The following is a 17,008-nucleotide window of genomic DNA, read 5'->3' as shown; positions in this document are numbered from 1 at the left end:
TGAAACCACAGCACAGAATTAGTTGCATGCCAAACAGCTAAACAGCAAGTGATAGACAGAACTAAGCAATCCCACACAACGGATCAGATCAAAGCTCTGCCATCCTGCCACATCCAGTAGTGAATGGTGGTGGACAATTAAACAACTCACCGGTGGAGGCAGCTGCACAAATATCCCCATTCCCAATGATGGGAACGTCCAGCAAATGACAAGACTGAAGCATTTGCAACCATCTTTAGCCAGAAGTGCCAAAGATCCATCTTAGCCTCCTCCTGAGGTCTCCAGCACCATTTATATGGATCAGCCATATAAATACAGTGGCTATATGCGTAGGCGAGAAGCTGGGAATCCTGAACTAGTAACTCACCTCCTGACACCCAAAGCTTGTCCACCATCTACAAGGCACAAGTCAGGAGTGTGATAGAATACTGTCCACTTGCCTGGATGAGTGCAGCTCCTACAACATTCAAGAAGCTTGACACCAACCAGGGCATAGCAGCCTACATGGTTTGGCACCCCATCCACCACATTCAATATTCACTCCCACCACCACTGACGCACAGTGGCAGCAGTGTGTACCACCTACAAGATGCACTACAGCAGATACATGGGAACACCACCTGCAAGTTCCCCTCCAAGCTGCACACCATCCTGACTTGGAACTATATTGCCATTCTTTCACTGTTGCTGGGTCAAAATCCTGGAACTCCCTCCCTCACAGCATTGTGGGTGTACCTACACCACATGGACTGCAGTGGTTCAAGGCAGTGGCTCACCACCACCTTCTCAAGGGCAATTATGGATAGCCAATATGCTGGCCTAGCCAGCAACGCACACATCCAGTGAACAATTTTTTTTTAAATCACAGATACCAATCTTCAGCCAATTCAATTCACTCCAGGTGATATCAATAAACGTTTGAAGGCACTGGATATACCAATGACTAAGGGCACTGATAACATACTGGCAATAGTACTGAAGGCTTGTGCTTTAGAACTAGCTGTGGCCCTAATCAAGCTACAGAACAGCTACAACACTGGCATCTACCCGACAATGTGGAAAATTGCCCAAAGCAGGACAAATTCAACCCGACCAGTTACTGTCTCATCAATCTACTCTCAATCAATGGCAAAATGGTAGAAGCTGTTGTTGACAGTGTTATCAAGCGACATTTATACAGAAATAACCTGCTCAGTGACACTCAGTTTGGGTTCCACCAAGGTCATTCAGCTCCTGACCTCATTTCAGCCTTGGCCGAAACATTCACAAAAGAGTTCAACTCAAGAGGTGAGGTGAGAGTGACTGCCCTTTCCACCAAGGCAGCATTTGACTAAGTGTGGCATCATGGACCCCTAGAAAAACTGGAGTCAATAGGAAGTAGGTGGAAATATCTCCACTAGTTGGAGTCATACCTAACAAAAAGGAAGATGGTTGTGGTTGTTGGAGGTCAATCATCTCAGTCCCAGGACATCGCTACAGGAGTTCCTCAGGATAGTGTCCTTGGCCCAACCATCTTCAGCTGCTTCATCAGTTACCTTCCTTCCATCATAAGGTCAGGAGTGGGAATGTTTGCTGATGATTGGGAATGTTTGCTGATGATTGCACAACGTTCAGCAACATTCGCGACTCCTCATATAGTGAAGCAGTCCATGTCTATATGCAGCAAAACCTGGATAACATTCAGGCCTGGGCTGATAAGTGCCAAGTACCATTCACGCCACGCAAGTGCCAGGCAATGACCGCCTCCAACAAGAGTGAATCCAGGTACTTCCCCTTGACTTTCAATGTCATTACCATCACTGAATCCCCCACTATCAACATTCTGGGGCTTACCATTGGTCAGAAACTTAACAGGACAACCATATAAATACTGTGACTACAAGAGCAGGTCAGAGGCTGAGGATTCTGTGGTGAGTAACTCACCTCCTGACTCCCCAAAGCCTATCCACCATCTATAAGGAACAAGTCAGGGGTGTATCTGGGTGATTGGTGTCTGTGCCAATTGTCTGAATGATTGGAGTTCCAGCAACATTTAAGAAGCTCAACACCCTCTAGGATAAAGCAGCTCACTTAATTGGCACCACCATCCACCACCTTAAACAATCACTCCCTCCATCACTAATGCACAGTGGCAGTAAGGTGTACTATATACAAGATGCACTGCAGCAATTCAACAAGGCTCCTTCGACAGCTCCTTCCAAACCTCTGATCTCTATTATCTAGGAGGACAAAGGCAACAAGCGCATGGGAACACCACCGCCTGTGAATTCTCTTCCATGCCACACACCATCCAGGCTTGGAACTATATCTCTGTTCTTTCATTGTCATTATCAATATCCTGGTTCTGCTTCTGCTTTAGTTGTGTTGGCATCACAGACTAATATCCTTATTCCGCCAACACTCCCTACCTAACAGCACTGCGGATGTACCTATACTACACAACATGGACTACAGCGGTTCAAGAAGACAGCTCACCACCGCCTTCTCAAGGGCAATTAGGCAGGGGCATCAAAGATGTCCTAGCCACAGATGCCCCCACATCCTGTGAAAGAATAAAAAAAACTTTGCATCTGTCTGTGCAGTAGAAGACACACAAACATTCTGGAAATAATGGGGAACCAAGGATCTAGCAGGAATGAGGAACTTAAAGAGATCAGTATAAGTAATGAAATGATATTGGAGAAATTAATGGGACTAAGTGGCGACAAATCCACTGGACCTGTGGATCTGCATCTCAGAGTTTTAAAAGAGGTACTTGCAGAGGTAGTAGATATATTGCTTTTGCTCTTTCAGAATTCCTTAGATTCTAAAACAGTTCCCAAGGATGAGAAGATAGAAAACATAGTCCTGCTATTTAAGAAAGGAGGAAGACAGAAAACAACAACTTATATTTATATAGTGCCTTTAACATAATGAAATGTCCCAATGCACTTCACAGGAGTATTATAAAACAAAGTATGACATGGAGCGACATAAGGAAATATTAGGTCAGATGACCAAAAGCTTGGTCAAATAGGTAGATTTTAAGGAGTGGCTTAAAGGAGAAAAGTGTGGTAGGAGGAGATATGAAGAGCAGTGTGGAGAAATGCACAAGAAGCCAGAATTAGGGGACTGCAGATATCGCAGAGGGTTATGGAGCTTACAGAGATAGAAAGGGCAAGGCCATGGAGGGATTCAAGAACAAAGATGAGAATTTAAAGATTATGACGTTGCTTGACCTGGAGCCAATGTAAATCAGCGAGGACGGGGTGATAGGCAACAGGACTTGCTGCAAGTTAAGACACAATCAGCAGAGTTTTAAATAACCTTAAGTTCACAGGAAGTCGAATATGGCAGATCAGCCAGGAATGGGTTGGAATATTCGAAGGTATGAATACAGGTTTCACCAGATGAGCTGAGATAGATGTGAAGTTGGATGATATTACAAAGGTGGGCACATAGTGACGGCACAAATAAGGGCCTGAATTTTACCTTTGGCAGGCATGCATGATCAGCGGACCCAGGAGCAGCCAGGAAACAGGCCCCAACCGCAATCGGCACCTGGCCACGATTTCATGCTGGCTGGCCAATTAACAGCCAGCCAGTGTGAAACACATGCTGAAGACCTCAGCACTGCTGGGGTGGGGGTGGGAAGAGGGTGGGTGATGACATTCCCATGGGCGTGGATGAGCGCTGACAGAAAGCTCCCTGAAGGCAGACAACTGCCTCAGGGAGCTGCAGACCTGAAGATGCTAAAATAAAAGGTTTAAAAATCTGCAAAAAAATAGTCCATGTGTCACAATCACTCACCTGAAAATATGGTTGATAAAAATGCTGTCCACAGATATTTATTTTTATTTTATTTCATAACGGAAATTTCATCACGCCCTTGGATGAGGTTTGATGAAAAATGTAAAGGCCGTCTGGCCGATTCGCCCATCTACCAACCGTAAGGTTGGGTGGGCCACAAAAAATTAATTACGCTCTTAATTGTCAGCTGGCACGCTTCTAACTTTTGCATGCACCCACCGAGCAAAATATCACAGGAGCGCAAAATATTGTGCGTGATTTTATGCCCGATTGGGTCGGGCACGTGCCTGCCCGTGGGAGGTAAAATTCAATCAGGTCAGAAGCTCATTTCAGGATCAAATGTAAGAAACATTGCAAAACACCTGATTGTGAGTCCACAAGATGGGTGAGCAAAGCATTAGAAAGAGCATCTGTACTTAACTTATAAAATAGGCGACAGCCAACAATCGGAGCAGAAAGCAGTGCTGCAGTTTAAAGAAAACCCTGCAGAATCTCGATCGTGGGGATCCCACCAAAACTCAAAAAGAGCGTGAAACCCAGCAGAGAAAAGCCAACAGCTGCAGAGACAGAAATTTAAAAAAATAGGTGACTGCTCTTAAAGCGGCAATACATTTAAAAGGGTAAATACATGTAAAATGGCTGTGGATAGAAAATCATAAGAGACCCTAGAGAGAGGACAACTCTGCGGTAAGATAAACACCTAAACTCGTCATTACCTGGAAAGTCTATCAGAAGTGCAGTCCCCTTGCAGTCATTCATGATGCCGCAGTTCAGTCGTGTCGATCCATTCGACCCCATTTCAGATGACTGGTCTCAGTATGTCAAACGCCTAAGGTTCTTTTTTACCGCTAGCGACATCGCGTTGGAGGAGAAGAAGAGGGCGATTCTTTTATCCCCATACAGGAGCAAACATATGGGCTGATCTGCAGCCTTATGTCACCTAGCACCCCAGACTCAAAGGCCAGGATTTTTCCCTAGGTGATTTGGGGGCGGGGCCCGCTCGCCGAGGGGAAAATGACGCGGGATGACGTCGGGAGGAATCCCCAATGTCATCCCGGGCCGTTTAAATCTTAAGGAAGGCAGGTGGACAGCAAAATCCGCTGTCCACCCACCCACCTGTCAATGGCCAATTAAGGCCATTGACAGGCTCATTAAGATAGTTAAATGCCCTGCCTGGCCAATCTTAAGGCTGGCGGGCAGGCCAGGAGCCCCAGCAGCCTGTAGATTATTAATGAAGCTTCATTCACTGGCAGGATGAAGTTTCATTACCGTTTTGTAAAAACTTAATAAATTTTATGAGTTTGTTATCAACATGTCCCATCTCATGTGACATTGTCACATGAGGGGGACATGTTAATAATTTTAAAACGTCTCTATTTTTTGACTTTACTTACCTTTCACTAAACTCCCTGAGACAGGACTTTGCCTCAGGGAGCAGTGTGCTCTTTCACAGGCATGCGCGAAACATCGCACTTTGACAGTTGGGGATTCCCTCTCCCCCGGAACAGGAAGCGCATTGCCTTTCCTGTCGGTCAGGCCACTGGGTGGGCCTTAATTGGCCCGCCCACTCAAAATGGCGGCGGGCCCTGTTTCAGCGGCGGGGTTCGGCTGCCCGCCCGCTGCCGAGGTGATGGGGCCCGCCTGCCAGCCAAAGGCTAAATTCTGCCCAAAGACTTTTGACGAGTTAATAAAAATTGTATAGAGCCACCTGAGATCAAAGCCCTCAGTTACTATGCAGCGCTTCAGGTTCAATTCAAGGGACAGGCTTCCAGAGGAGACAATAGCTGACTATGTGGCCATTTTAATGGCATTAACTGAGCATTGCGAATTCGGAATGTCCATTAGTGATATGTTGAGAGTCCGGCTGATATGTGGGATTGGAGATGACACTATACAAAGGTGTTTGCTAGCCGAACCTAGTCTAGACTTCAATGAGGCATTAGAATTAGCTACTGCAATGGAGAGTGCTGTTAGAAATTCCAAAGTTATAAAAGATACACAAAATGGCGCCATCTGGTCAAGCGGGACAATCCAGCAACAAAATGCGCGAAAACTTCAGGCTCCACGGAAAGGCAGGAAACACTCTCTAGCTCCAGACCATTGAGAAACAAAGATACTGCAGTGAAAACCCACAAAACAAATGAGAGAAATACATCCAGGCCTCCAGTGAGCGAATGACAACTCAAACAAGTTGAGTGCTTTTTCTGCCACTGCTATGGCCACATAAGGTGGCACTGCAGAGAAAGGCTAAAACAACACTATAAAGGCAGAAGGAAAAATCGTGAAATATGCCTCATGAAAGAGCCAGGAGAGATAGAATCAGACATCCATTCATTATATAACCTCAAAGTGGGTAGAACTGAGCCAATCCATAATGATCAACGGACAGCCCATTAAGATGTAAGTTGATACGGGAGCGTCGATGTCCGTCATTGGAGAGCATACATTTAAGTATCTGAGTAAAGGAACCCATCCTTTGAAGTTAGTAGTTTCGGACATAAAGCTGAGAACATATACCTGCGAAGAAATAAATGTGAAAGAGGTATGTCATGTCAAGGTGCAGTATGAGGAACAGTCTGTAAAATTACCCCTATGTGTAATGTCAGGCAGGGGACCGAGTCTTCTCGGAAGTAACTGGCTGGGAGAGATAATCTTGAGGGCCCGCTAAGTTCCCAATTTGAAACCAGAAGAGTTGCTGCAAGAAAATATGAGTACGCAAGGACCCAACAGGAGAAGCCTGTAGAAGCGTTACACCGGGACCGAGTTCAAGCTGAAGTCAGCATCCTTTGGAAGGAAATGCAAATTCTATTAAAGGACTTTCGTGTGCTACAAAATTCAATCAGCTCCCAATTTGTGCCACAAAAAAGATATGAAGAAGAAAAGAAAGAGATAAGTCTGTCTCTGGCCGAGATAATGAACAAATTAGCTGAGAAGGGGCAATGATATGTGATTCTCCAGGAAACTATTAATGAGAATAGGAAAGAATTGTAAGAGCTGAAGCAGCAGCTATGTAAAAGCTCTTAAGTTTTAAAGCTTGAAGACCCTGAATTCTCAGAAGAGCTGTCAGAAAAACCACCTACTGAGCTCATTCACGTTCCACTCGCCCTCAGTCTAGACCAGCCAACAGCAAAATTAAAAAGAGGACAGAGATAGGGGTCGGTGCTACCAAGAAAAGAACATGCAGGAAGAAAAAGAGAAATTATTGACAGTCCTCGGAAAGAAAAACAAAATTTTTTTTTCCTTTTCCTCTTTCTCCTCATACATCGCTGTATTGCATTGTGCTTGTACAGTAGGAACAATACTAGAATCTGTTATTAAGGATAATAGATTCTTTTTTAGGAATGTGGTAAAATGAGGTACCCTGTCCCTTTAAGAGAATGAAAGTGTGCTGATCATGTGACAGCACTGATGACTCACTACAGAGCGGGCAACTAGGATCTTTAAGTCTAGTTCTGGAGGTTTCTAAGAGAGCATGTATGATCTGGTGCTCTGCCCTATGTCTCAATAAACCATCATTGTTTATTCTTACATCAGTCTCTCCTCATTATTGATTGCAAGCAGCAATTGATGAGAACATAGGAAGGCATGCTGTTAGAGTTCAGTTGGCCAACGAACTCCATTTACTCAAGACATAAAAAGGAATGTGCCTGATATTCAGGGACTAAATTAACAGTTACTTGGACAAGTGTAGATTAATTAAGAAAAGCCAGCATGGATTTGTTAAAGTCAAATTGCAATCAACTAACTTGATTGACCCATGCAGGAGATTTCTGGGCACATCTAGAGAAGTACTTTAAAAATAAAAAATTCATTAAGGCAAGAACATGTTCAAGGACTTTGCAAAGGAAGGTAGGTTAGAGATGGGACAGTGGTTTGGAAAGACAGGAGTTGAAGATGGTTTTTTTTGATGAGAGGGTAAATGACAGCTGTTTTGAAAGCAGGAGGAACAGTGCCTGAGGAGAAGAAACCATTTGCAAGTCAACAAGCTAACAGTGGATTTAGGGAAGAAGAAAGGTCAACTATGTGCCAGATAAATTCAATAAATCTGTTCTGAATATGTATAATGTATTTGCACTATGACAGGCTTGTCCTTTCAAACTAAACAAAATAAATATGTAGAGACCTAGTGTGGCACATGTGATAAAGAAAAACAAGCAGTTGAAGCAATTGTGCATGCAGTGTTGTCAGGTCTGCTCAAATTTGATATGTACGAATAGACAATAATGGCTGCAAATGTATTGACATACAGATGATGTCAAACGAACAGATTAAACATTTCTTTATGTTTTAGTCATTTCCTCAAGCATCGAGAGCAAATTTGTCGGCATCAATTCCTTAAAGAGCACAGGAGGGCTTTGCATACAAGTAAAGCATTTGCAATCTCATGCATCCCTCCACTTGAAAGAGAAATTTAAGTTGTGTAAAATATATCTACTGTAATAAGCCTGGCTTTGTGGAGAAACAAAATTTTTGTACAGTATATTGCAATATACATTCCTTCAAGTTAAGCCAATTGTTGCTTTACCTGTTCTATTCTAAGCATTGTAACAAGAATATGCAATATTTTCATTTAGCAGAAAGTTCCTTTAGTAATTAGCCTAATTAGATTAAGCAAGCTAAGATTAATTATATATATTCTGTTTCCCCTTTGATAACAATCAGAATTTCCACATTTTCCAAAGATGGGATTTGTTGTGAACATTATTCATTGTTTCCTCCTATGTTCCTATGTTACAAAAATTAAACGTGGGAAAATATTACAATTGATGCTGAAGTTACTCAGAGAATACTGACTTAACAAATGTTCTGTAGCTTATCCAATGATATCGTGGGTTAATTGAATCATCTGGTATCTACACCAATAAGATCCTATGTTAAAATGCTTGTTTGTGTTTGATCTCCACACAAGTAGCAATACAATTAGTCTTAATCTTCCTATAATAGAGAAGGAAGAAAACGTTAGCAGTGGTTCCTTCTCTTGATCACTATACTGTGATGTCTCCGGGCAGTGTTGTGCACATGGAGATTGGGTAATGACAAGGTGAAATTCAGTTGTGATGCCCCTAGGGTGCAACTGCATACCAATAGTATGTGTTTAAGCTCACACATGAAGAATAACAAAAGACCAGAGATCTGTCGGCACCTATGGAATTTTAACTCAGGAGAAATGATTGGAAAAAAGTGGTTTATAGTTCTATAGTGTTCTAATTCTATTAAATGATAATTTCATATTGGAAGTATATAGAAAATAAATCATGCAGATACTAGAATGGACCATATGGAACATGGGGCACAATTTCCTTCTGGGAACCAGCATGAATATTTGAAAAGGGAAAGGTAAGGCAGCCAGAAAGCAGGTGGCTGAGCAAGAGAGATAGGTGAGTAGCCGGTGGCTTGTCCCTTGCCAGAAATATCTGTTTGTTCCAGAAATTGACTTTAAGGTTTAAAAGAAGATGATGATAGGTGGGCGGGTGGCCCATGATCAGACATTTGATGCACAAAACAGTGTCAGGCCAGTGCTGGTTTCATCTAGGGTTTCACCATGAAAAATTCAATTAAGAAGCTGGAAATTAACAAACAAAAAGAAAGTAGGAGAGAAGATATACTCATAATTATCTCCTTCTGCAAGTTGAAACAAACATTCATGTGTGTTGCACTAAACTGCAGTATTATATATAATATGCTAATTCTCTGGCCTCACTGGAACTATGATGTAATGCTGCTGCAGCAACAGTCTCTGTGCAGCATCCCCCTGATCATATGGCCTGATATTTGGAGGCAGGAATCAAAATATTTCTGATCTAGGGAAATAAATCAGGTTTTGCTGGTTTTGGAGGGTCAGGTGCAAGTCTAAAAATTCTAGTAGCTTGAAAAGCATCTCCAAAGGCATCTCCATTAGCAGACCTTCACAAGGGTGGAAGTGTAAAGAATTAAGAAATGATAGGCAAAAATACCAAAGTACATGCTCAAGGCCAACTCTGTTTAGTTGCTGGGCTAACTGTTTGGTACATTTATTATGACCAGTTGAGAAGGAGTGAACTAGCTTCCCTCCATTCAGCCTCCTCGGTTGGTCACAACAAAGGTTTAAGTTTCTTTTTCACAAGGATTTGCCTTTTCCATATCAAAATGTATTAAATTATTTATGTAATGAGCAATAAAGAGCCAATCAAACAAGGTTTTCTTGAGTTAAAGAAAGAAATATATTAACCGCTAAACCAGAGGGATAAAAGAATTTATAGCATACTATCTAAATAATGAGAGATTGTAGAGCTCTGAGATTCAGAGGGATCTGGGTGTCCTAGTGCATGAATCACAAAAGGTTAGTAAGCAGGTACAGCATGTAATTAGGAAAGCTAATAGAATGTTATCATTTATTGTGAGGAGAATTGATTACAACAATAGGGAGTTTATGCTTCAGTTGTACAGGGATTTGGAGTATTGTGTACAGTACTGGTCTCCTTACTTAAAGGAAGATGTAAATGTGTTAGAAGCAGTTCAGAGAAGATTTACTAGACTAATATCAGGAATGTGCAAGTTGGTTTATGAGGAAAGGCTGGACAGGTTAGGCTTGTGTCCACTGGAATTTAGAAGAGTAAGAAGCAACTTAATTGAAACCTTTAAGCTCCTGAGGGGTCTTGACAGGGTGGGTGTGGAGAGGATGTTTTCTTTTGTGGGAGAATCTTGAACTAGGGGTCACTGTTTTAAAAATAAGGGGTTGCTCATTTAAGGCATAGATGAGGAGACATTTTTTCTCTCAAAGGGTTGTGTGCCTTTGGAACTCTCTTCCTCAAAAGGTGGTGGAAACAGAGTTTTTGAATATTTTTAAGGCAGAGCCAGGTAGATTCTTGATTAACAAGAGGGTGAAAGGTTATCAGGGGTTGGCAGGAATGTGGGGCTGAGGTTACATTCAGATCAGCCATGATCTTATTGAATGGCAGAGCAGGCTCGAGGGGCCGAGTGGCCTACTCCTGCTCCTAATTCTTATATTCGTATGCTCATATGTAGAAATAAGGGAAGCTGGAGTCCAATAAAAAAAAATAAAAGAATGTACGGTAAAAGCACAATACTGCAGATGCTGGAAATCTGAAATAAAAACAGAAAATGCTGGAAAAGCTCAGGTCTGGCAGCTTTGAAGAAGAGTCATACGGACTCGAAACGTTAATTCTGTTTCTTCCTCCACAGATGCTGCCCGACCTACTGAGTTTTTCCAGCATTTTCTGTTTTTATTATAAAAGAATATACAGTTAAGTGTCATTTGCTTGTCCTTGAGGCATACATTGCTAAATGTTGCAGCTGATTTGGGTCAGTTGGTTTCTTGGATGTGGTCAGATGTAGAAGATGTTGCAATTATTACGAGATCTCGGTTCGCTGGTAGGTTTCTGATAGTTGACTTCTCTAACTGGGTGACACACACTTTTTCCAAAAGAGAGGTGAGGGAACAGCTTTTCAGCATGTTTCCTCTGCTAAAAACATTCTTGACACCGCTGGTGTCACTTGCAATCTCTCTGCAGTGGCTGTAGCCTGGCCTATTATACTTCACCCATTATGTATTTCCAAGGGGTTTTGGGTGGGTCTGTCTATGGTAGCCATTGTTTCAATATCCAGCACTTTGCATTTTCATTCTCTTCCTTAGACAGCAATGAGTTTCGATGGGTCTCCAAATGCTTGTTTGTTTTCATCTTCACCTTGGAAAGTGGCCTTGCATTTCTCAGTAGTTTGTCCTGTCTCATTTCAAATAGCAAAATTTCCAGTCAGTTGGAAGTTGAAAAATCATATTTTCAGAAATAAATATTAATATAATAATATAATGATAATATTAATGCCAAATATCCTTGACATAGAGGGGAACTTGCAGGAGATACTGTTCCCATGATCTTGCTGCTCGTCCTCTTTGATGATACAGGATGCCGAGCTAGGAAGTGCAGTTGAAGTAGAGATGAACGTCATCCCATAGATCATATGTACTGCAGGTGCGTTGCAACAGCGGTGGAAGAGTTAGATACTGAGTTTGGCACAGAAAGGGACTCATCAAGCGGACTGCTTTGCCCAGGGATATTGTTGAGCTTTGTGAGTTTTGTTAAAGACATACTCTCTATATGAGTAATTGTATTCCAACACACCTCTCAACTGAGTCTTACTGATGCTGGAAATGCTTTTGAGAGGTCAGGAGTGAGCCACTCCTGAGTACTCAGTCTGTTCTCCCTTTTGTAGATGTCTTGTTGATGTGGCTGGCCTAGTTAAGCTTCTGGCCAATGGATCCCCCCATGGCTTTGATGGTGTGGTTGGTCTTTCTTTTGTTGGAGATGATCCTTGTTTGGCACTTATCTGGCATGAATTCTATCTGCCACTTGTTCAGCCAATGAATGTTACACAGGTCCTGCTGTATCCTAACAAGGGCTGAGTCATTATCAAAAAAGTTATGAGCGGAGCTGATGCCTTGAAATAAACCATCAGCGAACAGCCCTGTTCTGACCTTATGGTAGAGGGAATAGCATTGATGAAAAAGCTGAAGATATTTGAGTCAATGGCAGTGCCCTGAGAAACTCCTAGATCAATGTTCTGCTGCTATGTTTGGCCTCCGACATAAGCTTTGAAAAGGTCTTCAAATAGTTTATGATGACAGGAACCTCAAGATGAGGCCAAGCAACACTGTCCACTTGGCACTTAGGGATTATACTTGTCTCTTGCAATCACATGCTGGGCTCCACCATAGTGGAAGATTCATGAAACTTTCTTCTCCCGTTAATCAGTAGCCTGATTATTAACTGCTATTCTCAACTGGATGTGCTTATTCTGTAGAGCTATTCCCTCATATGCCAGTTGTGAAATCACTCAGCAATGTCTTCTATATGCTGCTGCATCTGTGTTTGGAATGCGCACAGTCTTATAACTGTAGCTAGGTTGATGCCTTATTCCAAAGTATACCTGATGCTAATAAAAACAAAGTGCTGGAAAAACTTAGCAGATCTGCGAAGAGAGAAACAGAGTTAACGTTTTGAGTTGAACATATTTCTTCTGAAAATGATAATTGTTTCTCTCACCATAATGCTGCCAACCCTGCTGGGCTTTTCTAGCGTTTTCTTTTTATTTTCAGCAAGTGCAGTATTTTGCTCCTGTTGTACCTGATGCTTTCTGAATATAGCCCTCCATGGACCCCAATAAGCCCTGCTTTCTTGATTTGATGGTGTTAGAGCAGTGATGGATGTAAAACCATAAGATTACAGATTATAGTGGTATATAATTCTGCTGCTACTGATGCTCCTCATGAATGCCCAGTCTCAGCAAGGCCTTTGGTGTGGTGAGGACTAGGGATTGAGGGATATTTAAATGAAAACCAATTTTAATTAAATTTTTCTTTTGATACTTTTCCCACATTGCAGTGGCTTTTAGTGGTCCAGTTTCCTCAGCTGTTTTTGTGGTTTAACCTTTGATACTTATTGACTTCTGAAAATTGCAGAAGAATATAGGTCTCCCATGATTGGCTTAGGCATTTTATTGCAGTTAATTAGTTTGAAAAACTTCAATCTCTTAAACAAAAATGTTTATCATACAACAGTAGCAGAACCGTTTGTGACAAATTTCTAAATCTATGGAAACATATAGGCCTGAAAATCAATTTGTGGGTGGGGGAATACCTAGTGTAAATATAAGTGACAAAATGTGTGCGTCCACTGCATCTACACCTACATCCCAAGGCACTTCGCAAATAGATATAATGAAAATAGATACTGAACCAGGAAGGGACAGTACGAGAAGGATAATGGAAGGGTAGGATTAAGGCATGTGCTTAATGATGTTTTTAAAGGTGGAGAGAGAGTTGAGGTTTACAGAAGCTCAAAATGAGAAGGACTCAGGCAGCTGAATGCTCAGCCATCAATGGAGTATTGAAGGAAAGAGCAATGCACAGAAGTCCAGGATCAGCGGAACGAAAGGGGATACAAAGTTGGAGAAGACTGCAGAGTTATGGTGGTGCAAAAGCATGGAAGAATTTATAGATGATTTATAACAATTTTGACTTAAATATGTTCAGAAATGGATCCAGTGTTGATCAGCGAGGAAAGGATTAGTGCAGAATAGGATACATGCAGCAGGATTTTGGATATTGGAGTTTTTGGAGGATGGAGGCCTGCAAAAGGAGTGTTCGAGTAGTTGCGCTTAAGTAATTATGGAATGTAGAAGGTGGAGGAGCTGAAGCATAGACAGAGGCAGGCAAGGCTGCAGAGGTGGAGGGTAGTAGTCTTGGTGATGCATAGGATGTGAGATTTAAAACTCAACTCAGTGGCAAAGAGAGCAGCAAAATTGCAACCTCGTTCAGCTTGAGTTTGAGTCTAGGAAGGGAATGTGATTTGTGGCAAGGGAATAGAGCTTGTGATGAGGGTTGAATATGGTGTTATCAATATTCCTGATAATAACAAAAGGAAACTATGCTCATCCAGCACTTGATGTTGGCAAGTAGTCTGACTGCACTGAGATATCGGAAGGGTCAGGAAAATGGTAGCAAAGGCTGTGTATTATTATAGTGCATATACAGCTGTACAGTTATACATGAGCAATGTGCACCCCATGTCAATTTTAAACTATCCAGTTGATTTTTGCCATGTAGTGTTAAATTTATAACTGGTCCTCAGACCACAAAAGAGAAGTCTGGATTATGTTTTTAAATAAAGGAAACTATTAATTTAAGACTCTTATCTAAAGCATGCATACAGACATGTAAGTTTAATTTATAATATGTAGATAGAAATTACCTTTATGTGATATAATATCCAATTCAAACAAGGTTCATGGTCTTTTCCCTAAATTTAGACTTGGGAATGTTTATTAGGAATTTTTCAATACATCTTGCAGCACCTGTCACTCAACAAAACACTTGTAAACAATATGTATGTTTCATCTTACCCTGTGAATAATCTTTCTCAGCATCTTTGTACTGCTTTAGAGTGGCGTAGAGGTTTGCTCTGTTGAAATATATATGAGCTGAATAAGGACTAAGGTTAATAGCTTCTTGAAAGTCCTCCAATGCCTCTTTAGCATGTTGAAGCAGAACACGGCAAATGGCTCGATTTAACAAAGCAGATTCATCTCCTGGTTGCAGATCAATTGCCTTGGTGTAGTAGTCATGAGCCTGGGAAATAATTGCATTGAGACGATTAAAAATGATAACATTTCATTGCCTTTCCAATTAGCACATATTTTACACATTCGCCATCATTAATCATGTTTCAGATAGTTCAACAATAAAACACTTGTTTTGACAAAGGACAAAACTGTAAGTTGCACATCCCTTCATAGTTGTAAGAAAATAAAGCTGCCATTAAATTAAATACCATTGAACTTTGATAATGAAATTTCTAATTATTTCTGATTACATGCCTATCTAAATATGCCAGAATCTTTTATTAATTTAACATGTTAACTTGACATTGAGCCTAGTTTGCTTTAGATGCAGATCAGCTAAAAATGAAACATACCACAGGAGAAAAGAGTGCTGATTGGTTGACAAGTCAACTCTATTTGGCCATGGGGGATGCAACAGGGAGCTATACGGGTCCCCAAGCTCCCGAACAATTCAAAAAGGACACAAGGCTTCAACATATTATTTTTCTTTGCAGAGAACAGGTCCCTGTGTATGAATGTATATCGCTTCTAACAAGCATAAACAAGTTTGACTGATCATCATAAGTTGGTTATTGGTTAGCTATTAATGCACTCAGGATTGTTGCAAGTGCTGTCCAGTCGTGGAATCACATTTAATGGTAGATGTTTTGTTTTGGGCTTTGCAAATGCAGATTGGTTGAGTACCATCTGTATTTTGTCTATTATGAACAACTGAAGAAACATGGGACATAATTTTACATTCGGCATGTGGGCACGCGCCCGACACACTGGAACATAAAATGATGCGTGATAACGTCGGGCGTGCGTCCTGACATCATCGTGAACTCGTGTGATATTTCGGTCGGCGGGCCGGAGTCGGCTGCACGCCTGCCAATAATTGAAAGGCCTATTAAGGCCATTAAAGACCTAATTAACCTGAATTTTACGCTGCCCATCCAACCTTATGATTGGCGGGCAGGCGAAAAGGCCCAGCGGCCCTTTACGTTTTTTAGGAAACCTCACCCATGAGCGGGATGAGGTTTCCTAAAGCTATTACAAATTAAATAAAACCTTCCCTTTGAAATTAAAAACATGTCCCATCTTATGTGACACAGTCACAAGGGGACATGTTTCATTGAATTTTTATTGTATTTAATAATTTTTTCAAAAAGCGCTTCAATCTCCCTGAGGCAGCTCCGTGCAGTTCGCACGTCAGGCCCGCTCTCCCTCCTCCCCCCACCCGCACAGGTAGCGCTCAGCACTACTGCTCACGATCCATGCAGGGTGGGCCTTAATTGGCCTGCCCACATGAAATTGTGGTGCGGAACCCATCGCAGGCGGCAGGCGACTCCGCGTCCACCCTTGCCTACTCCTGCCGAGCCCGCCCAACGACTGGAAAATCCTGGCTATGGTGTTTTAATTCAATAAGCCAATTGCTGAGACTATGTTCCTGGCATCACACCAGCACTGAAATTCATGCACGATGCTGCTGAATTGTGTGGTAGGCAGAACGTCTTTTTGGACTTACAACAGCATCCTATTAGTGGAAAATGCCACTCATGTAGCCACTGCATAGTAGCAACATGAAACTGCTTGCTTAACTTGTTGTTCAAATTTTTGAGATTCTTTGTTTTTTCCAGGGTAATTTTCAGGTCCGAAAGTCTTTGTCCCATTTGCAAGTCTGTGAGCTACACAGTGAACAATGATCTGATCAAGATAGCCATTGACCCGCAGGATAGCTTTGATGCATTCTATTTCTGTGTCAAGCTCGAAAGGTGAACAAATGGTTGGTGCCCTATTTACAAGATTGCTGATAAGGCCAATCTTATGACCTATACAAATCCCAATGTGTATATTCATTGGTGTTGGACAGTAGTGGAGGACCCATTAGTGGATTTCTCAACTAGCATGTCAAGGAAAAGGAGTGTGTTTTATTGCTCCATCTCAAAAGGGAATTTGAGTGCGAGATGGAGTGTAGTAAGATGTGTAAGGAAATCCTTACATGCAGCTGCAGATTCAAAGATCGTGAACAGATGATCTACATATCAGAATTATGCACGAGGTAGGAGGTTAGGGCTCATCCCATTAAAAATATGTTTTTCATGGAAACTGACAAAAATGT

At 41.8% G+C, this 17,008-nt stretch overlaps 1 protein-coding gene across 1 annotated transcript in view; it reads right to left on the bottom strand.

The window, feature by feature from the left end:
- Positions 1 to 17,008, bottom strand: part of ttc6 (tetratricopeptide repeat domain 6) — a 295,077-nt gene that overhangs the window by 15,245 nt on the left and 262,824 nt on the right. Inside the window, exon 26 of the mRNA XM_078563283.1 lies at positions 14,689 to 14,914. Coding sequence (XP_078419409.1) covers positions 14,689 to 14,914 — 226 coding nt within the window. The remainder of the gene's footprint in view (positions 1 to 14,688; positions 14,915 to 17,008) is intronic.

This window comes from Cetorhinus maximus, chromosome 18 (genome assembly GCF_964194155.1).
Source record: "Cetorhinus maximus chromosome 18, sCetMax3.hap1.1, whole genome shotgun sequence".
In the NCBI taxonomy this organism is placed as follows: Eukaryota; Metazoa; Chordata; class Chondrichthyes; order Lamniformes; family Cetorhinidae; genus Cetorhinus; species Cetorhinus maximus.
This window is presented reverse-complemented; position numbering and strand designations above follow the sequence as displayed.